At 29.5% G+C, this 23,371-nt stretch overlaps 2 protein-coding genes and 1 pseudogene across 9 annotated transcripts in view; 2 read left to right on the forward strand and 1 right to left on the reverse strand.

Moving 5' to 3' along the window:
* Window positions 1-23,371, forward strand: part of LOC145195258 (E3 ubiquitin-protein ligase MARCHF4-like) — a 260,175-nt gene that overhangs the window by 167,656 nt on the left and 69,148 nt on the right. The window contains exons 4-8 of one of the 3 annotated variants that reach the window (XR_016446460.1): window positions 1,272-1,589; window positions 2,040-2,122; window positions 2,162-2,213; window positions 2,614-2,647; window positions 2,824-3,022. The exons of 1 other annotated variant lie outside the window; for it this stretch is intronic. The gene's annotated coding sequence lies outside the window, so the exon portion shown is untranslated. Of the gene's footprint in view, window positions 1-1,271; window positions 1,590-2,039; window positions 2,214-2,613; window positions 2,648-2,823; window positions 3,023-23,371 lie in introns of those variants that run through there. One more of the 3 variants, XR_016446459.1, reaches the window with a different exon arrangement.
* On the reverse strand, window positions 6,384-18,823 carry LOC149879941 (cytoplasmic dynein 2 light intermediate chain 1-like). 5 transcript variants are annotated; one of them, XM_090070959.1, is made up of 18 exons: window positions 18,676-18,823; window positions 18,094-18,132; window positions 17,630-17,697; window positions 17,282-17,340; window positions 16,130-16,164; window positions 13,830-13,899; window positions 13,541-13,635; window positions 12,601-12,679; window positions 12,323-12,375; window positions 10,755-10,809; window positions 9,550-9,618; window positions 7,996-8,073; window positions 7,813-7,898; window positions 7,614-7,684; window positions 7,289-7,334; window positions 7,098-7,149; window positions 6,698-6,787; window positions 6,384-6,571 (listed from the first exon to the last, which is right to left on the reverse strand). In XM_090070959.1, exons 2-18 carry the CDS (start codon window positions 18,117-18,119, stop codon window positions 6,482-6,484), a joined length of 1,122 nt encoding a protein of 373 aa, XP_089927085.1. In that variant the 5' UTR covers window positions 18,120-18,132; window positions 18,676-18,823; the 3' UTR covers window positions 6,384-6,481. The 5 variants fall into 5 exon arrangements, with proteins under 5 accessions (XP_089927085.1, XP_089927086.1, XP_089927090.1 ...); XM_090070960.1 differs by lacking the exon at window positions 18,676-18,823 and adding an exon at window positions 18,425-18,623; XM_090070964.1 differs by lacking the exon at window positions 18,676-18,823 and adding an exon at window positions 18,413-18,623.
* LOC149879942 (uncharacterized) lies at window positions 18,790-21,659 on the forward strand (annotated as a pseudogene). Its single transcript, XR_016446461.1, has 3 exons — window positions 18,790-19,213; window positions 19,355-19,423; window positions 19,612-21,659. The product of XR_016446461.1 is annotated as an uncharacterized LOC149879942 (transcript).

Here is a 23,371-nt window from a genome sequence, read left to right on the forward strand (position 1 = left end):
TATTTTGATTTAGTTCATCAGTGAACAATATTCCAATGACAATTATGTATTTTCCCCTGAATTAGCTTCTGCTCATTACTCCAAAAATTTGATTGGTTTGCTGAACAATGAAAGTATCAATTATGCTTGCAAGAAACTCTGCCAACTGCCCTGAGATAAAGCTAGTTGAGTACTTTTGGGGTTATTTGAAATTTTTAGTTACAAGGGAAAATGAGAAACCAAAAATGTTCAGAAATTAATTGCAAGAATCACGTATTGCATGAAAAAAGTTACTCCAGAGGTAGTACAGAAGTTTGCAATCTGGACCAAAGGAAGATTAAATGCAGTGAAAAAAGAAATGATTGACATGTTAAATTTTTATTAGTTTAGCGAACTCAGTTAGATTTTTTTTTAAAAAAAAACATACTTGTTTTTTAATTTTTTGTTGTAGTTCCATTTTTGAGGGAATGCCTGTTAGAATTATTTTTTTGAAAATCATTTACAATTTTTATCTGTGGAGTTATTGTTTTCTTTTACATATATGAGATCTTGTCTTGGAATGTTTGGGTTAGGGTAAAAAAAAGTAAATCTGGAATTACTCTTAATATCCTTAGTTGTGCAGATTTCAGAATCAAATAAAACCAATCCCACAAGAACTTCAATCAAATACCACAAATGGTGTATAAATATCTTTATAGCTGTTTTCAAAATTCAGTTTGCCTAAACAGTTACATGTGTTTAAGAAATACTCAAAAAGTTTATCATTAGGCCTACTTGAACATCCTATCAAAAGAGTAAAGAGTATAAGCGCTACAATAAATTTGTGTAAGTGATGTCCATATCTCAAACCAATAAGTGGCCTCTGTAGGTTGTTTTGAAGTAAAAAACATGCATTGTCAGATTGTTGATGTCAAAATACATTAACTGAATACTGAATACTTTTTTGATATTGCTGCCTGATGCTATCACAGCAAGGCAGTTGACCTTCTCATTACCAGTCAAAGTAGACATTACCTTACTTACAAACGTGCTTCCTAATAGCATTTTTAGACCATGAGCATGAAGTATTTTTTTATCTAAAGACCAGTTGTTTCTTGATGTTGCTTTCATCCCTGTTGTTGAAGTTGACTCCATGTGGCAATTCTCTAAAGTTAATTGTAAACTTTTTCAATTTGTATATTTGAATTTAAGTTGAATAATAAGAACTATAAGTACATAATGAAATAAATCTGTAGTTTTATATTCTTTTATTATCTTTAGTTTAAAATCATTTAATGTCTCTAACATTACAGAATTAGAACAAGTTAAAAATTCAAAGAAGCAGCACAACCAATTAACACCAATGATATGCGATAAGGTCAGTTTTAGTATTGGAATTAATTGGCGTAGGTTTGGACGACACCTTAACTTGAATGAAGCTGAACTTGAGCACATTGATTGTGATTATCGAAAGACTCACGATAAGGCAATGACAGTATTAACTAAATGGAAGCAAAAGTTAGGAGAGCCAACATGGGAACAGTTAGAAGTTCTCCTAGCTTCTTTTCAGCGTTTTGATATAATAAGGGAAGTTGAAAGAGAATTTAACCTTGCTCCAAATGCTCGTCAAGGTATCTTTTTGATATCTGCTTTTAAAATTTAAAAGTATATTTTTTTGTAAAAAAGGTGTCTATCAATGTTATTTATAGTGGTCATCCATTTAAATATTTTAAGAAATTAATACACATGTGAATGCAAGTATGAAGGTAGATAGGTATTTATGTAGAGTAGCAATAAAATAAGTTTCAAATTCTCCACCAATATTTTTCTTGTGTTTTTGGTAGGTTTGTTTAGTTTTTTGTTTTTTAATTTAAATGTTGGTTTGCAGTTATTTAAATTAAATAAAGAGCATAAAAGTTAGATGAGAATTTTTTAATGGAATCAAAAAGGGAATAGGCTTAAACTGGGCTGGTCTGGGCTGGTATGTATGCAAGTATGTATGTATGCATCCGTGCATCTATGCATGTATATATATGATCACGACCAGTTTTCTATAAATATGTTTTTTATGGTCACTAAAGGTTCGAGCAACTCTGATACTTCTGCAATTGCATCCCAAAATCTGCAATCTAGCAAAATACCATTAGATAAAAAACCTACTCAAGATTCTGCATCTAATGAGAGTAAGTTTGGTCAAACGGTTGAGTCAACGGACAAAGATCGGTTTTAGTTCAAGCACATTAGCTTTTTCCAAAGTATGAATTTTATTGTTCTTTAGTTATTTTAGGAAAGTCCTAATTGTCTCGATTGTCTTGATTGTTTAGATAATGTTTAGTTAAATGATTGTTAATGATTGAAAATTACAACTTTCTTTTGTATAACAGTTAATTTACCTTACATTCCTTTAACACATAATAAATTTATTTACCTATTATAAAAAGTTTTTAAAAGGTAAATGAATTTTTAAGTTGTTTGATGTTTGTTATCCAACACAATAAATTTATAGGAATCCGTTTAATTTACTCTTTAAACATACCGGTCCATCATGCTCTTTTAATCAGTTTTTCTCACTTCTTGATCATGAAGGTAATTTAAAGTTGGATAACAAAGTTTTATTTTTTTTTATATAACGTTTTTCTGAATTTACTTTTTTAGTCAAGCTCGTAGCAAATTTGAATCGCTTTTAAAGGTAAAAAAAAGTTTAAATCACTTTAATTACACGATTAATAAAGTTGAACGTCTGTTGGATACCGTTTTAGTGCCTCAACCCATCCATAATAGATGAATACTCTGTTGGGTTCCTATTTCTTATTTATCTTAACTTCTAGGTTGAAAATTGATTTTCTTTTTTATTTAAACTTCTAGGCTGAAAAATGGTTTGTTGAAACGAAGTAATGAATTGTGCTATAAACGCGTTGTAATCAAATAGTCTTCCTAAAGAACTCAAGACGGTGCCATTTTTTTGGTAGCGTGCGTGGTTGGAATGTTTCGAGTTTAGAGCTTTTTAGTGATAATTGTTTTATAAATTTTTCATTTACGAATGATTTTAAAACAATTACGTAAATATTGTTTTTCTGCAATTTGTCAGATAAGGAACTGAAAACACCGCGCGACGCTTTTTTTTAGTCGTGTTTTTTTTATTATTAACGAGGAAAGTATTGAGATAAACAGGAAAGTTAACATTCTCATCCGTTTTCGTACATTGAATAAAGGACTTTTGAATGTTACAATTGAGTTGAGTTTTACTTAGCTTTTTAACGGTACCCTAAAATTCTTGTATAGTTGTTGATATCTCGAACTCTCAGGGCACCGGATTAAAAGTTCGAGATAAAGGGGCTGAAATTTGAGAAAATCATCTGACTTTCGCTAAAAACACTTTCTTTTTTACTTGACAAAAGCTCATCCAAAATACGGATCATATTTCATTTTCGTATTTTGGGTTGAAGAGCGAAGCGTTTTGCTGTGTTTCAAAAGCATCTTGTAATAAAAGACCAAATGGCTGTGGTGGGGCTTCAATGTCTATATCTTTGTTAACTTCATCCTCAACTTCATCATCATTTTTTAAAAATTAGAACCTAAAGTTCGATCAATGAGATTTCTGCATAAGCAGTTGGTGAATAGGTGGTCACTACATCGCTATCTAAACCAATCTAAGAATTCTGCTGAGAGCTCTTCTTGGCCGGCATTAAGATCAAATTTCTGTCAAATATTTAAACGAATCATCAGCTTCTGCCATTTGCTGGTCTAATTCGCTGATACCAGATCTTTGATTGCTTGAAGGACAAAGAAGGGGTTTATTTTTGTCTACAGCGTTGATACACATACGCACATTTTTTTGACAGTAATGAGCTTTAAGGTATTGTATTACCCAATGATTCATGGGCTGAGGAGACAGATGTAGTGTAAGGGGAAGAAACATCGGGTTAGTGTTGCTTAGTCCTTCAATGTGTGGATAGGCAGGATAGTTAGCCACTAGGAGTACTATTGTTCTAAGCACAAAAAGAAGAGTGCAGTTTCTTTTTCTCATTCCGTAAAAAGATCTCCGGTCATCTCACTTTTTAGCTGATTCCGATATGTGCAAGGGAGTTGTTTGATATGCTCAATACATCGTAAGGTTTAAGATTTGCCATTAACAAACACAAGTAATTTTTCTTCCTTAGCACTTCCTGTTGCTTTGCTTGTTACATTTGGTTTTATAATTTGTTATTGAAGTTCTATTCCTAAAAATATGAAGAGAAAAATCGAGTTTTTGCTGGTGCTTGGGATATCTGTTTGAATTTCAAACTAACAAAATTTGACATAATGAAACAGACCTTTCTTTCCAATTATGCATCCAACAAATAGATGCTTTAAAAATTCCAATTATACCAGTACTTCTGCGAATTATAGAGCTTCCTCTTTCAGTGCAATGCTATCAATCGGAACTTGTTGACTTCTTTTCGCGACGAACCACGTGAATATGGCTCTGTTTTCGTTTTCAAAAATACCAGCACATAGTTATTAGCGTTTCAATTTTGTGCCATTTTTTCCAACGAAGTCAATACTTTGCCTTTATTCTTAACCCAGGTTGATATATTATTGTTTGCGATACCGTAACTTCTGTTACCTCTTTGATAGGCATTACTTTCTCCGAGCCTTTTAATACCTCGCATTTTTCTATTATAGGTTTGCTTTTAAGTTTTCGTTTAATCTTAAAAGAATACCTTTTGATAATTTGAATTTCGATAAATCGGATGTCATCAAAACATTCGAAAATGCTAAAATCTCACCCAAAGTTTCTGAAAAATTAGGGAAAAAATCAAGATAGCTAGTGAAAATTGGGCTGGGGAACTGAAAATATTGTTCAATTTACCAAAATGTTCGAGATAATGAGGTTCGATATATCGATAAAATTGGAGCCCAAACGTTTGCCTAATGCTTAAGAGACCGAAAAAAACGTTCGAGATATCGATAGTCATCAGATGTTTGAAAAAAATCCCAAATATTGTTTTTTTTATTTTTTTTACTTGCTTTCAGATTCTACATGAAAAAGAAATAATTTTCTAAAAAGCATCTTAACTTACATCTAATATAACATTTTGCAAAATAGTTTTAATTTACAAAATTATTGTCACAAAGTTTTCGATGCCGCAACTGTTATTTCGTTAATTCACTGAAACTTATATACAGATCAAGGTAATTAAGCAAATTTATTTGCCTTACATAATTTACATAATTTAGTTTTGAAATTATTACAAATTTACATTACATCCGAATTATAATAAAACCAAAATTATACGTCAAACGCTTCACTAAACTGTTTATTATAATTGAATGATAAAATTTTAAGAAGCCGTTAATGTCAGCAAATTAACTTTTCTTTTAGAAATCATAATAACTATAAAAAAATTCTTGTTTTTATATGGAAATCGGTTTAAGGTCTAAAAATGGCTAAAACAGGTCCGAAACATTTTGAAATTACTGAAAATTTCAACCAAACCAATCAAACGACAACAAGTTAAGTTATTGCAGCATATGTAAAAAAACATAATTTGGCGAAAACAAGAATGACTCTTGTTGGATGGGGGACCTCACTTCCATTTTAGAGTATTTGAAAAAGGTTGAAAACACACTACTTTATCAAATTAGAGCTGCCTGTGCATCAGCTGATTGAAATAGCATCAAATATGATTATCGTTGGACGTCCTTTTGTTATTTCTCTACACATCTTGCAAAAGACATGGATAGTGAGGTAGAATTAATTGCGCATTATTGGCAATAGTTTCCGATATAATACTTTGCAGAAGCAAAGTTCAGTTAAAGTCAAACATTTCCCAGTATACCATAATTATTTGACTTAGAATGCAAAATTAATTTAAATACGGTTCATGTCAAAGCAACTAATTCTGTCACATTTTCATCGCTATAGGCCCTCAACAAGATATTCTCAAGAATGGCAAAAGTAGACGATTGATCAGTTTTATTAAGCTATTTGTACAATGACAACATTAAGAAGTTTTGTGCTCCATCCTGGTATGTGGAATTTGATTTATTATTAAACCACGATTGCGTATCAAAATTAATTATGAACTTTACAATACGTCATAGATTATTGGAAGGACTTTCTAGGCAAGCATAATGCTGAAATAAAAGTTTAGCTTTAATTAGCCAATCATAAACTACCAAGTTTAGGAGTCTGTTAGTAAGAGATATAATTATTACAGATATTGTAACCGCGTTTAATAAGGATAGATACTTTAGGCAAGTATAATTAAATTGATACATAAACCATTACTTGTAGTATCTTCTTAATCAACAATGCTTTCTAAGACTGAAGAAAGTTCAATGACAGTTCTCTGCTGTAAATGAAATTCCAGCATTCCTTCTATGTGTTCTGTTGTAACAATCTTGATAAAGAAGCCATTTTCGAAAATAAAAACTCATTATAAGCTGAGGAATGTTTATTTTACATTAATACTTTACTCCTATTTACATTCTATACACATACAATATTACTTTATAAATACAATCACGATACCATATCTTACTGCGTTTTTTGAGCTTTTCCAACGCGTGCATTCAGTCTGGCTTCTTTTTCTTTTCTTTCACTAAGTTTACGGTAACGATCAAGTTCCTAAGAAATTAGAATCTCATCATTACCATCGTCGTTATCGTCATGGTCAAAAGCATCTCCGTCATCATCAGTATCATTTATGCTATCAATGAACAAAGTTATCGTTTTAAAAAAAGTACTTCAAACCTGGTCTTTAAGCAGTCGTAGTTTATCAATAGAGATATCCGCAAAATTTTTGTCCGCTGCAGGGTTGAGAATACCAGTCTTAGTTTCAGTCTAAAAAATTTACTGATTTTTTAATAGACAAATCTTAAAGAAACTTGATTTGTTACTTAAAAAGAGAAACTAAAATGTGGTAATGGAAATACTAGATAATGCAAAAATACAGTGAAGTAATTCGGTAATGGAATTACCCAGTTGCAAAAATGCAAAACTGTGATATAAAGGTAAAGACTTAGGAAAATGGGTTCGCAGCAGGTTCAAATATTAATTCTGGAAAACTAAAATTATTTTTAGTGGAATTTAAAAAAAAAAAAAGAAAAACTTCAATTCTTTCATTAAAACAATAAAAAATTGTTTGACATACATCCAGGGGAAAAAATGCATTGTATGTATCTGTCCATAAGCCTATTGGTGAGCTGAAAAATAACAGATATTTAAAAAAAATAAATAATTTAACGAATCATACAAATTAAATATTTAATTTTTATTGAAAATTATAATTAAATATGCAATTGTAATTGGTAAAAGAAAGTTTTTAATTGAAACAAAAATTACCTTTGCCTTGATCTTGCCAGCTGTTCCGGGGAAACAGGGGGTGCACCTTCAATTAACATTCTCTTTTACTTTAAGGCTGACCAGATATTGTATGATTTAATCATTTTATTTTATTTTATAAATTATTCTATTTATACTTATAAATCAGAAATGCGATAAAAATTTTAGAAAAGACAGCAAGACTTTTAATATAATCTTTTTCTAAGCCCCCTTCCTCCTTTTACTTACTTTATTTGCTGAAAATATTATTCTTTAACCCCTCAAAAATGGATACAAAAATAGAAAATTAAAAAATAACAGCAAATTAATTACATTCAGTAAATACCTATTTGTTCTAATGAATCACTACCAAACGGCACATAAAGTGGTTTGTTAAAATCAAATGAAGGTGTTTTACTATAATCAAAAACTTACTTCAATTATGAAAAATTAGAAAATTATTTTTTAACTATGTAAATATTTACATATACAAACAATGACTTAAACAACTTAAGTAACCAACACTTCAATAGTAAACCTCTCACCTCATTGACACTGAAGCATTCAATACAATTTGATTCAACAAAGATTTAACTTTTCCACTTAAGCCCTCCGTTTTTGTGCTGAAAAACTGAATTTAAAAATTTTATAAAAAATTATAAAGTGCAAAATTAACAGATATTTACATAAGGAAAAGAAAAAAGAAAAAAAGAATTGTCTTAAAGAACCTGTATACAAGCTCCATTTGTGTGTGCGATGAACCTGAGTGCTTTACAAATCATTTGACGTTTTTCTGGTGTCATTTGCTGTAAAAAAATATCCTAAATACCTATCAATCTATATATACATATATATATATATATATATATATATATATATAAGGGTGGTTAGGCATGTATATATATATATATATAAGGGTGGTTAGGCACTGCAAAGTAAGAGTTTTTTGATATTGAAATATTTATATTAAAACATTTTATATGGTGTCAAATGTCAAAATGAACAAAGCTATCAAGAATCACTCTTTTTAGTTTATGTTTAGACTCGTGCCTTTCAGCATGCTAATTGGTTGTCAAATATTATCTACTCTATTAAAATACACACATGTTTAGGAAACAGTTAAAAATGACATCAAAAGAAGAGAAAGTTTTGTTGTCCTTTAACTTGTTAACATCTCTCCAGTGCAGATGTCATTTCCTGAGGATACTGCAATTATATTATAACGTATAATTATTAAAGAAGTTTAACATAAATATATTGATGAAAAAATAAGACTGCAGCAACTGCACTAAAATGAGATTTATAGTATTTAAGTAGAGAACTTATTAGCCTACCGTTTTTTTTCAAATCATGTTTTATTGAAAACAAAACAAAAAATGTTTTGCAAATTGAACACTAAACCAAATGTGATAATCAAGAAATAATTTGGAAATGTTGCTGATATTCATTTGAAATCAATTGAAGATTTTGTGACATCAAAGTCATCAGTTATTTTTGAACATTTGGGGATCAATTTTCAATCATTTCTAGTCACTGATCCAAGCACCTGTATTCTCTTGAAGCAAACAAAAAAAACCCTGATCAGAATTAAAGGATTGCAAGTCGTTAATGATTGTACTGAACACAGTGTTGCATTGATGAGCCAATATAATGAAATATTGACAAAAAAATGAAGAACAGAGACAATACTTGAACAACTGAATGTTGTTCAACAACAGAGCTAAATTCAAATTAGCAAAGTAATGATTGCTTATTTAAATGAATACAGATTAAGGAATCCAGCTTCTAGTATTATGGTACTGATTCCAAGTACATTCTACAATGCATTCATTTTGTCATTATATTAAATTGTTAAAAGCTGTATTGTATAGTTTAATATTATTAGTTGGTTGTATATTATGTTAACCTTTAGTTAAAACTATTGATAATACTTTTCAAATAAAATTTCCCAAATTAATGATGTATTTAAAATTGAAACTAAAAAACAATTGTAAAAATATAAAATTCTGCAAAGTTTAAAAGTTGCTCACAACTTCTAAATATTGCTCAATATGGCTAAATATTTGTGTAAAACTTTATTTTAGTGTTTGTCACCACTTGGAAAGTTTTAAAATTAACATTTTGAACTTTTTTTTTAATCATCCTAAGATATATAAATATTTCTTTTGATTTGATCATAACAAACTTGTATATATCTAAAGGTTGGTTCAAAATGATCAAAATCTAAATCCTTTAGATTTCATTTACAACTAAACCATGAGAATGATCTTTAGTCTACAAACCTGAAACAAGTCATACTTGCTACCAATGATGATCAGAGGTAAAAGCAATGGTGAAACCAATTTATCTTCCTGAAGATAAATTTAAAAAATTAAAAACCATATTAGTGGACAGGGTTTTTGAAAAAAAAAAAATACACAATTTTAACATAAGCTTGCAAAAAGAAAAAAAAATCAAACTACAGTAAATTTTTTTTAAAAAAACACAACTAAATTAGGAACATTTTTCTTAGTTCATAATAGATACTCAAAATGGCCTCATTTTTCTTGCACAACAATTTCCAAACAGGCCACCAAATTGTTGATGGCTGTAGCTGTTTTTCCTTGTGGAATATTTACTATTACTTGCTCAATGCAATTCACTAATTTGGGATTGCAATGATATACTGTTGCTTGTAACTCTCCCCAGAGCCAGTAATGATTAAGTTCTAGGGAATAAGGAGACCAGTATTGTTTGAAATGTCTGCCAATAACTTGATTTTCACCAAACTGATTGAGAAGAAATTGTTTGACACCATTAAAAATGTGGGCCAGCCTGCATGAAAATAACTGATTAAACTTTCCGGTATTTTCTCAATTCTGGTAAAAGGTGTTCTTTCAGTATGGCAAGATATTGTTCACCGTTGATGGAGTCATTAAAGAAAAATGACAAACATTAAATGTCTTGGAAACCTAAAGATGTTTGACCTGATTTCTGCTGGTCAAGAACACTGTCTGTTTCTTCAAATTTATCAACTAATCTTTTGATGCAGTGTGTGATGAAGGGGTCTTTTATTTAACCACATGCTTGTTTGAACTTTTGTAGTGCTGCTGTTGCACTTTCACCCCACATCCATGATAGCATATGATGAAAATTCTGTCTTCCATGGAAATATTGTTCATGACTGTATTCTCAAAAATAATAATCTGCAACATGATATTCCTTCCTTATATATGTTTACAAAAGAACATTCTAGAAATAATCTAATTGGCTAATTAGTAATAGACAAATGAAATTGTGCATTACTTTTCGAACACCCTGTCTATACAAAATATCTATTCTAAAAAATGTTTTAGCAAGTAAAATGAAGCTACTTGGAACATGAACTGATAAAAGCAATAAGAGAATGTTAAAAAAAGCAACAGAAAATACAAAAACATACAAAACGACTCCTTATTTGAAACTTGATATCTAAGATATCTAAAGTTTTTCAAATAAAAACATGCACCTTATGTTGGATACCAATTCTTTCCCAAGCTTTTTGAGTTAACTTCTTCTCAATACTAAGAACAAAATTTTGAATGTTTATTTTCATTTCTATCTATTATTATCCTTTTCTTATTTTGTAACTTATGACCTTTGTGTTGATATATACAGTAGTGTTTAAGAGATATGACCACCTTTTTTTTCAATATTTTGTAATTTTGAAATTTCCTTGTGTTAAGTGCTGAAAATTTTGTGTAAGTATATTATCATTGAGAAATCTGTAAATATTTGTAAACTTGGAAATAAAATAAGCTATTTAGTCAATAGCTTATTTCAAAAGTATTGTCTTTTTAATGTCATTATCAAATCCTAAGGGCATAGGACAATATTCTATAACAAAATTTATATGAGAGCGCTCAGTAAAATAATGATTATGAATTTCTACAACATCTGTCTTTACATATGGGAGGGTTACTTGAACTCAAAAATTTAGTCCCAGCCTCCTTGGATTAACAGTTGTGATAATATTTAAATTTATATTGCATTACTAAGAAGACCAAAAGGAATTTCAATAGAAAATGGAGTTTATAATTCTTAAGGAGGATCTTCTAATTCCAAGATTCAGTTTCATTTTAAATTTCCATGACAGTAGTAACTAAGTCTTTAAAGTATACAAAAGGTTTGGTGTTATTACATTATAGCTAAAATAATTCATAAGAAATAGTGAACAATGAGAGAGAGAAAATAGGACCTTCGAAAGCTCTCATAAATGACCTGAGAAAACTCAGTTGATTGCAGAAAAGTCCTTTGCAGAGTTGAAGCACTGAAATGAAATAGTTAAATACCATCTAAATCAAGCATCAAATAACTGGACTATAATTCTATGGAGTGATTGGTCAAAGTTTATGCTGTTTGGATGTGAATGCACAATGATGTTCAATGTCCTGCAGGCCAAAGATACAACCCAAAGAATCAACTTTGATCAGTTAAACATGACAGGGGAAGTATCATGGTTTGGAGCTGCTTTATTCACAACAAAATTAATCTAATTCACTGCATTGTAGGAATCCTTCAACAAGTTACTCGCAAGCAAATTGTTGAGAAGGCAAAAAATATCACTAGAATTGATCTTTAATCACAATAACAAATTCAAAACTGACTGGAAACTCTATTTGAGGTTAACTGGCCCTTACAAAAAAAAAGTGAACTGGCCATTACAGAAAAAAAAAGTGAACTGGGCATTACAAAGAAAAGGTCTTAACAAATCAAACATCTTTGGAAGGTAGTAGATTGAGAACTAAAACTTGTACAATTAAATACAGTTGATACTAAAAGTTAAAAAAAAAAAAAAATGATATTAAAACACTTTAAAGATAAAAGCAATTTCAATCAACAAGTGCTAATAACAGTTTCTTTAATGACTTCATTTATTTCTATAAACAAATTCTCAAAATACAAATTAAAAACTGGTAAGAAAGTAGGCGGTCATATCTTTTTGAACAGTATTGCTTATTGATATTTTTTTTATTAATACTTAGTTGATAATTCAGTTGAACTAAATATAAAAAATGACTAAAAAATGTAAAAAACCTGGAATCAGTTTTAGAAAGGTCTGCAAGCACACTTTTAATTCTTTGTTTCATCTGGATACACAAAGTAAGATATTGAAGTCAGACATTGAACTCATAGTATTTTTATTGTTAAATAGATAAGTTTGTAAATAATCAAATCAATCACATAATATCACATAAAATCAATCACATAATATCACATAAAATCAATCACATAATACCACATAATATTGATTTTGTAGGTATTTATAAAAATGTGTTTTTGAGAAATGCTTTGCTTGCATTTATTAAACATACTTGCGAAATAAGAACTTGCTGAACTTGCCACAATTGTGCAGGCTCTGACAAATCCAATACCATAACCACAGTGAGTGCACTATAAGAAGATATTTATATAATTTAATTAAGACTGCAAGATTTTACTTGAAATAAATAACTTATTAACAGTGTTGAAGGCTAATGAATTACTTAAAAAGATATTTGTTTAAGTAACTGCAATGAATTATTTTTATAAATTTTTGATGCTTATAAATTGCTTAATATAATGTAAATAACTCTAAAGTGAATAACTTTTACAGTCAATCTTAGAAGGTTACAAAATCAAGTACAATTCAGAGTAAGTGTGAACACTGAATGAATTCTGAGATTTGTACAGTTTTTATTTTAGAAGGGAGTAGTTAGAAATAACAGTTTATCGCTATGATTACATTAACTGTTTTTGTAAAGCAGTGTCAATGTTAATCTATTATTCTTAACAACTACTTATGCACTTAATAGAAAATGAACCCACAGTATGCTCAGTGACCTTAACTGCAATAACTGGCATCACAACCCTAATATTTAGCCTTATTTTGGTTTGAGCATAATGTCTGGACTTCTTACTGTCTTGCTCACACTTACTGACAATACAAGCTTTAAATTTTAACATTGGCCAATGAAAAAAACATTCTAACTACCAGCAATTAATCGGCTTCTTTTATTTCTGATGTTTTACTATAAATGTAACTGAGTTACTTTGAGCCTATGGTAACTGTAAATGTAATTAGTTATTATTTAAGAGTAACTTGCACAACACTGATTATAAATATATGATTGATTGATTCACTGATTATATAAATATAAGATCAGGGTGTGAAACAGTATCAAGTAAATGGTTTACTTTTAATTTATCTTTAAATCTACTTATAGCTATTATTTCACAACTTGAAGAATGATAAATTTTTAAGCGCTTAATTACAATAAGTTATCTGGTTTAATGACAATATCAATCATCTTTGAGGTTGAACAACCACCAGCCAACTCCCAAACATGTGATGTATCTCTTTTTGAAACCTGCAAAGTAAAGGAATTTTTACTCACAATTCTAAAAATATAGGCCTAAAAAGGTTGCCTTTTAAAATATAAATGAACAACTTTGGAAAATTTTGGCATTTAACAAGTTTTTAAAAATATTTAAAACTCTAAAATTTAAATAAAAACTAAAGGAAAAATAGAGTTTTTTATGTAAAATTTAAAGGAAAAAGTACCAAATTGTTCTGTCTTGTTCTACGTAAAAAATAAAAGTCAAGTGCCACAGTCGGTTTAACAGCATCATCTCTAAAAGTTATTAAAATTTTAAAGTAAAAAAGAAGCTTCTACAAAAAAAAAAAAAAAAAAAAGATAATTTTGTGGAACTTTTAAATGACAGATATTTAAATAAAGATTGCATCTATAAACCAACAATGGAAACCACAAAATTTAGTGAACAAAAGAATAGAACAGAGCATTTGAAGCTAAGATGTAGGGCAACCTGGGGGAAAGTGAGATTGTTTACCATATTTAACTCATGCAAGACTAAGAAAGGCAGTGTTTAAGTTTAAGATTTGCATCAATCCTTAACAAATGCAGTATTTAAGATCAGGTGGAATTTAGCATGTAGTTAGTTAAGAAAGGCTATCATACTGATTTTTGAATTTATTTTGTCATGTCCTTCTGTTGGCTGCCGTACTTTTATCAGAATTTTAGTTTTAGACTTTTTTTTTGTTGCTTAATGGGCAAAGTGTAACATCTCTAACAAGTTCAATAATCTACTTAAAAGGTTAAATATGCCTCAATATAATGATCTCTAACTCATTTTACAGGCATTTTTTATGATGAAAAGTATTGTGACATCATTACACAACTATTATATTGTTATACTCAGCTTATTTACAATTTTTTTGAGTATATCTTTTGAACTTTATATTTTTGTAGCTAGGTAGATAAAAAGGATCAAAACAACCAAGATATTATTCTGAACATTTTTTTAAAATGGTCTAGTTCAATTTGATGACGCTTCCTGGAACAAAGTTGATATGAAGTTTAAGCATTTTGACATCATTTCAATTAATACAAAAATGATGTCAAAATCATATATAAACATGTCTCAGGCTAGTTAGTTGGTGTGCCAAAAAAACTTCTTACACTGTTAAGTTAAATACGCTTCAAATACTAATACTTTAAAAACTAGTTACAAATCAGATCAAAGTATCTCTGCTGTTAATATAATATGTAATATAGCATATCAATTGTTATAGTCTGTTTTAACCAAAGTTTAGAGATAAAATTAAATATTTTTTCTAATTTTAATTACAGCTCTTTTTAATAATTTATATGCTGAATCTTTTGATTGCCCAAAATATGCATGTTTAAAGCATTGATCAATGAAAGAGAAGAGACCTAGGAATATTCTGAATTCCTTACTAATGTTTTTGGGTTCCAGAAATCTCTCCTGAGTCATTTTTAAAAAGCTTTTTCAATATCAAAAGATACTTTGCAAATCATACAATAATCAGTTGATTTGTCTAACCCATTTTTGCTTAGATTATACCTAAGTATTGCCAGATGGTAATATTTTGGTTATAAGCTATGTAAAAAAAGCTCTTTTATAATTTGATTTAAAAATATCAAATTCCTAACTATCTATTTTGAAATGCTTATTTTCAAATAATAGGTGCGAAAACAAAAAGATTTCACTGGTGTTAGCAACAGTAGTTTTTGTTATTAAAACATAATCTCAAATCATGTGCTCTTATAACTAATACACTATAATAAACTACTAAATACTTAGGTTAAACTTGAATAAAGATTTTGATAAAGATATAAAGTTATAAAATAAAAATTTGTATCAAAGTATCACTCAGAATCAATACAATATTATATAAAAACCAATACATGCAATATATCAAATTATTGAAAGAATCATTCTATCCCTAGTGTTTGTACTAAACCCATAATAAAGGTCATTTTTGCCAAGAGCAAAAGAGGTATTTGGTGCCCCAGAAACAAAAAAAGGATTAAAAAGGCTTCTATTATCATATATGTTGTTTGAATTACAGATGAAATATAGTATACTAAATAATATAATTGCATTTGTTCTTCACTGTTTGAACTGCATTATATAAAAACTTTATTGAAAATCAGCTTTTTATGCCAATAATTTTATTAAGACTATCTATAGGATTTGTTTTTAAGTCTTTTTGTTTATTAAAGACTTAAATGTTGTTAAAAAATTTTTTATGTGAGTTCTATCACTTCATTCAAATCCTTTTAGTCTGTTTCAATTTGCGCTAGGTTCAAAAAAATTGTGACAGATAAGTAATTGTTTTTTAAAACTTTTTTTCTAATAATGTAAAAAGCTGTGTTTAATCTTTTGGGTGATTTAAGATGATAGAATGAGCTAATGAGTTGTAAAAAGTGTTGCAAAGACATCTTTTTGTCTGGTATAACTGTCAAAAGGAGATTAACATACAAATAAAAACTGTGCAGTATGATCAACATGAAATATAAATAGCATAGGAAAACTTACTTCTCAATGAACCTTTGAATAATTGTAGATTTTCCCTAAAATTGCAATAGCACATAATTTAGAAAATTAGTTTTTTTAAGCAACAAATTTTATTTGAAAAAATTTAAAACCGAAAGAAACTCAACCACTTATGAAGAAAGTCTCTTTTTATAGATTAGTTTGGATTTTTTTATTTTCCTATTACTTTCAACAAAATCTTGATTTTTTTAGACTAACTTATCAAAGATCTTCAATAAAGTCTCATTTATATTAAAGATTTTTGATTTGGCAATAGTGGGTGTCATAATTAGAAAACATAACAAGCATTGACATGCTTGTTATATTTTCTAATTATGACACCCACTATTGCCAAATATAATTACAAACATTAAAAAGCTTATTTCAACTTTTAATTACAAAGCCCTGAGTTTTGCCTGTATTTAGAAATTGAGAACTAAGTGTTAAATCAGTGCAAACATATGAATCAGTGCAAACATATGAATCAGTGCAAACATATGAATCAGTGCAAACATTTGAATTAGTGCAAACATATGAATCAGTGAAAACATATGAATCAGTGTAAACATATGAATCAGTGCACAAAAAGCTTAACAAAACACTGCAAAGTTTTGCTCTGTCTGAAACAAATGTCCATCAGGGAGAGAAATTGAGAGCCATGAATTTCCATACAGTTCAGCAAGACTGTAATAAGAGGCTCATTGCAATAAATTAACATAAACACAACTGATGTTTTAAGTTATTACTTTTAAATAAAAAGTACTATAAATCACTTCATCTGAAAACCTCTAAAAGTTATCATTAAACACATTAAATCAACTTTGCAATGCAGCATTTTTTAGTGATAAACCAGAATTCCTTTTTTCATTTGCTGACTGGATTAAAACTTCTTTAATGTCCTCGTGATTTATTATAATCAACTAAATGTCTTCTACCCTTATAAAAATTTATTAAAATAGGCTGCTTAACTTTTTGTCTAAAAATAGTTAACCATGCATGCGCTATAAAAAATGAAAAACCCATTTTCATCTATATACATAACTGACTTAAGAGTTAAAAGTGCGTTAGATTTGAATACTTTCATTGTATATTCAATATTATTTAGAGAAAAAGGTTACTTGTGTAGAAATTCTAAAAAAACAAATACAGAATTACTGAATCTTTGGAACCACAGAACAACACATGTGACCCAATCATATCGTTGTCTTCACTATCTTTAAAAAAAAAAAGATAAGAAACAATTAAATGAATTAATCAAACTGTTGACTAATAGGAAAACAATATTTTTAAAATTTTTGTATCCCATAACTTAAAACAATCTTCAGAAAATATGATAATAATCTTTAAAACTTAATACATATTTTTATCTTCTAAATTAAAAAATAATAAAGCACAAAATAATAAAGCACAAAATGTAATTGATTACACAGATATTAATGAGATAAAACTTGACTTATTAAGTTTTGATACTGAAAATTTTTTTAAAAAAAATATCTTTCTTACCTTTCTCAATATTTTTTAAATTGTTTTGTTTTTCTTCCAATGCAATCTCCCACAGAGACTTCTGGGTGCTAGTAAAATACAGAAAAATTAAAGCAAGCTTGTACTTGACCAGCATCTATTTAATTAAAAATTATTTTAAAACTTCTTTAAAAAATTTTGTTAAATCTTTTGAAAGGGTATTTAATCATCATTGAAGACTGTTTAAAAAAAATACTAAAGATACTAGAAAAAAAAAAAAGAATCATAAACTCTCCAAAGTATTTTTACTACAGCATATTACCTACTAATTTCACAGCCAATTATTGCCATATTATTCAACACTTAAAACTACACATTACTGCTACATTGCTTGATTTTATTAAACAGTTTAATTACATAACTTTATACAATGCTATATTCTTAACTGGCTAAAGAAATAATGTACATAAATACTAAGAGACAAAAACAATATCAAAATTATTTACCTCACAGCAACTTTACTAGTATTCATGATAAGTGCGTTTCTGAAAACAAAAAGTTAACCTTTACTGATAAAAATAGATAGGTTTTCATCAACCATTTTAAATTAATTTAGTTAAGTTTACTGCTTCAGTAACACTAACTAATAAAAAAATATTTCATTTATTTGATTAAGTGTAACTAAATATTCTACAAAATACCAGGTCTCATAAATTGTATCTATTTTTTACTCCTGTAAAGTTTTAAGAAGTAAAAATCTATAAATCTCGAATTTGAGTTACTGAGAACGTAATAAATCAAAACTTTTTAAAATTTTTACTTTACATATTAATTTACTTTCTCTTTCCATTAAAAGAGGTGCAACTGTTTTTGAGAGAGTGTTATGTACATTAAAGCGTACATTTTAATTATTTCAAATAATAATATAAACTAATCCAGCTTCCTGGAAATTTAATTTTACGTTTTAAATATAACGACCGAAGCCCCCGTATTCGAAAGTTTAAAACATCTAATTTCACTCAAATAGTTTGACGTTAATTTTCAATTGTTTAATCAAAGTAAAAGATCAGAACTTATATATCAATTACTTGTTAAATCACTTTGATTTTTATTAATTTTCCTCTTGTTTAATTTGTAAACTACAAGTTTCTATGATCATAAACGTCTATAGAAACAGATTTCAAACAAACATACACGGGTTTTTGTTATGTGTTCGTAAGGTAAGGTAACTTTAAAAACAACCTCAAGCTTTTTCACTGGAATAGAAATAAAATTAATTCAATAAAAGCACCTGTTTTTATACAAACAAATACGAGGGGCTCAGCGGAAAAGTGGTCTGACCCACATTTTTGAAATTTTCCGGATAATCACTGCAAACTATACATTGAGTATGTAGTTTGTTGTGGAAATAGTGCCAAACCCCAAAGCCCATCCATACAGTACTACTACCTATAATCATATTTACTTTAACAGAAAAATAAAACTTGAATTGTGGAAAAGTTGCCTATCCAACAATCAACATGGCGAAAATGAACTGCTCAGATTTGGAAGAGTTTCTAATGAAAAGTGATTGTGATGATTCAGATGCAGATAACAACACTTCTTTAGAGGATGATGTTAGTGAAGGTATGTATATAATTGATACAGCATCAAGATATACTTTTCATTGAGTTTATCATACAATAATATAGTTTCTAGCCTCAATGTTGTTTAGGCAGGTTTTCCTCTTCTAGTTTTTCAAAACTGACATGCACTTTTTTATTTCAGTTACAAGTATTGGTGATCAATATGTTGAAGAAAACGCAAGACCTATATCTATACTAACAGGAGTTAATGGTATGTACAATTTGTCTAAAACTAAATAGGCTTATAAAAGGAATTTTTTAGTCCTATTGATATGGCCTAGGACTGATTGTTTACATTGGTGTTAGGCCTAGCATTAGACTAGCTAGGCCATTTAGTTTGTTTTGTTAGGAATTCTTTTCTTGTTTGAAAATAATTTTTGCCTAACATTTTCATTGCAGATTCAAATGTTAACCTTGTTAGAGAAGTAGGAGAGGACAACAGCTTTTCCCAGGAAGTACAAGGAGAAACCCATAGTCATAGACATAGTCGTAAGCGAGTTGCCCATCCAGAACTACACAAAAGAAATATTTTGAAACAGAAAAGGTCAACAGGGAAGGGATATGTTACATCAAAAGGCAAAGTAGTTGAACCAAAGATTTTTATTAACAAAGATTGTGGTTGCAATCTAGAGTGCAGCAGTAAAATAACAGTTGCTCGCCGTAATCAAATTTTTTCTAACTTTTACACCATGAACTGGGATTTAAAAAACACCTTTGTGATGGGTTCTGTTGATGTAAAAGAAAAACACAGGACGTATACTGCATCAAATAACACCCGTAGGGCAAATAATCGTTCCTATAAACTAACTGATGAATGTGGAAATGTTAAAAAGATTTGCAAAACTTACTTCAAAGACACATTGCAGATTCCTGATGGGACAATAGCAAATATTTTAGCAAGGAAAAAAACAGATCGTACACCTATCGAAGATCGCAGAGGTAAATTGGCTCCACAAAATAAAAGTAGTGATGAAGACACAGAATATCTTCAAAGATTTATTCGCTTATTTCCAACGTACCAATCTCACTATAGCAGAAAAGACAACCAGTACAGAAATTACGAGAAATATGTTTGCAATTGCAATGAAAATGATTGCACTCCACTTTCAATTTTTGTATTTTGACGCATATTCAATACAAAATTCAATTTACATTTTCACCTTCCGCAATCAGATACATGTCAAAAATGTGATCTATTTAACAATAAAATTAGGTGTCTTTCAGAGGGTGAAGAAAAGAACACTGTTAGGAAGGACCTTGTTATTCACCAAGAGATGGCTGAAAAGGCAAAAGAAAAAGTGAAAGAAGATACACTAAATGCACATACAAATCAAAACAAGAGGGTATTAGTTTTCGACTTACAAAAAACTCTACCGACACCAGTGCTTAGTACAGGAATAGCCTACTATAAAAGGCAAATGTGGACTTATAATCTTGGAATCCGCGATGAAAACTTAAAGACAGGTTTTATGTATGTATGGAGTGAGGAACAAGCATCCAGAGGTACTCAAGAGATAGGTTTGTGTATCCTCGAGCATGTTTTTTGACACATACCAGAAACTGTGACCTATTTAATATTGTATAGCGATAGTTGCGGTGGTCTCTTATGTTACAATATATTTTGCACAAATCTCCATTTCTGAAAACCATTGAACAGAAATTTTTTGTACCAGGGCATAGTTTTTCCTCCTGCGACCAAGACTTTGCTGTGATTGAAAAAGCCAAAAAAATGAAGGACCAAATTTTTGTTCCAGATCATTAGATAGACCTTATTAAAAATGCAAAGAAGAGGGCCCCAATATTTATTGTAAGAAAAATGGAGACCCATGAATTAGTACAAAATCATTGGAGAGTGGGATAACCAATAGAAAAAAAATAATAAATGGCGAAAAAGTTTCATGGCTAAAGACATGCTGGATAAAATTGGAAAAAGGATCACCATGCTCATTTCAAATGAAGCAAACACATTTAGAAAGTGACACATTCATGTTGCTGGACATAATAAAGCGAAATCGTGGACGGCCATCTACCACTATCAATGTTGAACTTGAGCCCTTGTACCCCAACGGTAGAAAACTCACAAGAGAAAAGCTAAGTGATCTTTTTGAGCTAATACAATTCATACCACCTGTCCATCATCCCTATTATCTTGCTCTTAAAGGTGACGAGGAGGCAACTGATTTGGGTCTAACAGATGATTCTGGTGATGAAGACATAAATTAGTGCATGCTACATATATAAAAGAATCATTAACAAGTCATAAACAAAACATCCATTTAGCCTAACCAACTCTATTAACAATATTTTAAAAGTTTTGAAGAGGCAAAGTTGCTTAGCATTTTTGTTATTGCAGAACACAGTAATGTAGTGTCCTAATTGTTTAGTAGATATACCAGTGTATTTTTTCACTTGTCTTTATAATAAATACTATTTTTCTGATAATGAAACCTTTTCCTGTTATTTTTAAAAAGATCCTTAAAGTCTTTTACAGTTTACTAAAAATGAAGTAATTGTGGCTTAGACAACTTTTCCGCTGAGCCCTTCATATATATGTAAACTTTATGAAAATGAATTTTAAAAGAGTTCATAGAATAATGCGTCAATCATGTAATATATTTGGATTAATAGTTGATTGTGAGTGGAAGGTTGTGCTGATTTCTTAGTTCTTTTCTGCACCGGATGAGATGTCGCTCACGGTAAAATTTCTCCATATTCACCCTACACTTAGTTAAATTATCATTGTAACACTATTATTTAAAAGTAAAACATGAATGCTAGATGAAAACTTTTTACTCGAACAAATTGATAAAAAGAGATAGCAAATGTTAATGGATTTAAATATATAGTTATTTGTTAAAAATATTATGAGATAATCTTAAATCATATTTTTATCAGAAAAATTAAGTAATATCTTAAACTAGCTTGAAAGGTTTTTCATTTTCATTCTCAATGAACAAGAATTGTTAAATGCAGTATTCTATCGACATTATGCCTAGAAAAAAAAAAGATATTATTATCAATACCAATTAGGCATCATATATTCCGCAAGTAAGGCTAATTCGATCTTTATCTGACGTAAAGCTAAGAATATTAACAAACATCGCATCACCATTTGTTTATGAATACATATCCGATTTGCTAACTTTTGAAAATACTATCGACGTTCTCAATTCGTTGTAGGTTAAACCAAAAAACGAAATTTTCACTCGGCATCAGTTAGCAACATGTAAGCAACAAACTGGCAAACGCTAGAAAAATTTATACAAGTTCTCTGAACTCTTGCGAAAGATTGCAACTTTAAAGCAGTAATACCCGATTTTTATAGCGATGAATATATTAGAGATGCAGTTATCATTGCCTTGAACTCAATTATAATTAGCCAGAGGCTACTGGAAAACACGACACTCACATTAACATCGGATTCGACCAAGCACACTCACTAGAACTTGTGCAAAAGCACTCTGAAAGGTTTCAATCTAGCATACCCCAAATCAATCCAATAGGTAATTCAAGAAAATACAATGATGATGAGAAATCTTCACCACCGTCCACAAAACTATGTTATTTCTGTGCAAATAATTGCAAAATAAGCAATATTTGCCCTGCTCATGAAACCGTTTATAATTAGTGTCAGATACAAGGACACTTTGCAAAAAGTGTGTAAATTGAATAGATCATTAGCTACTGCTATATCTTATGATATACCAACAATGATAAGTGCTGGGAATCCTAATTGTTTTTTGTACTCATTTCGGAAGGTGGAAATAAATGGGCGGAATTTCTCTTCTAGTAAGTATTGACAATGTATTTGTTGACAACTTTGTCAACAAATACATTGTCGATTTTTACCAAATCCCATATACTAAAAGTAGCGGAAGCATATCAATCACATCATCAGGAAGTAGAAACGTTATTTGACCGGACGTCATTTTACTTTAGTGACCGATCAATAAAGTGTTTTGTATAAGTTCAATCAAAACCATCAAGGCAAAAATGATAAAGTTATACCCTGGCGTACTGAACTTGGTTGCTACGGCTTTGACATACAGTATCGACCAGGTAAGTGTAACTAAGCAGCTGATTGTTTAACACGATACCCGTGCTCCGCTTTTTTGACTCAAAAATTATCAAACAATCAAAGCATAAACTCGATTTATTC

The sequence above is a fragment of the Hydra viridissima genome, unplaced genomic scaffold (genome assembly GCF_058129835.1).
Source record: "Hydra viridissima isolate aposymbiotic clone 2 unplaced genomic scaffold, HvirCarnegie_v1 scaffold_13, whole genome shotgun sequence".
Classification (NCBI taxonomy): domain Eukaryota; kingdom Metazoa; phylum Cnidaria; class Hydrozoa; order Anthoathecata; family Hydridae; genus Hydra; species Hydra viridissima.

What these genes read in the sequence shown, in the direction of transcription:
- LOC149879941 (XM_090070959.1), bottom strand. Translation starts at nt 18,119, where the DNA reads ATGAATACTAGTAAAGTTGCTGTGAG. An exon ending in ATTCAAAGGTTCATTGAGAA is followed by an intron (nt 13,900 to 16,129) that starts GTAAGTTTTCCT and finishes AATAACTTTTAG; the next exon opens with AGATGATGCTGTTAAACCGA. An exon ending in GAACAAGACAGAACAATTTG is followed by an intron (nt 13,636 to 13,829) that starts GTACTTTTTCCT and finishes TTTACTTTGCAG; the next exon opens with GTTTCAAAAAGAGATACATC.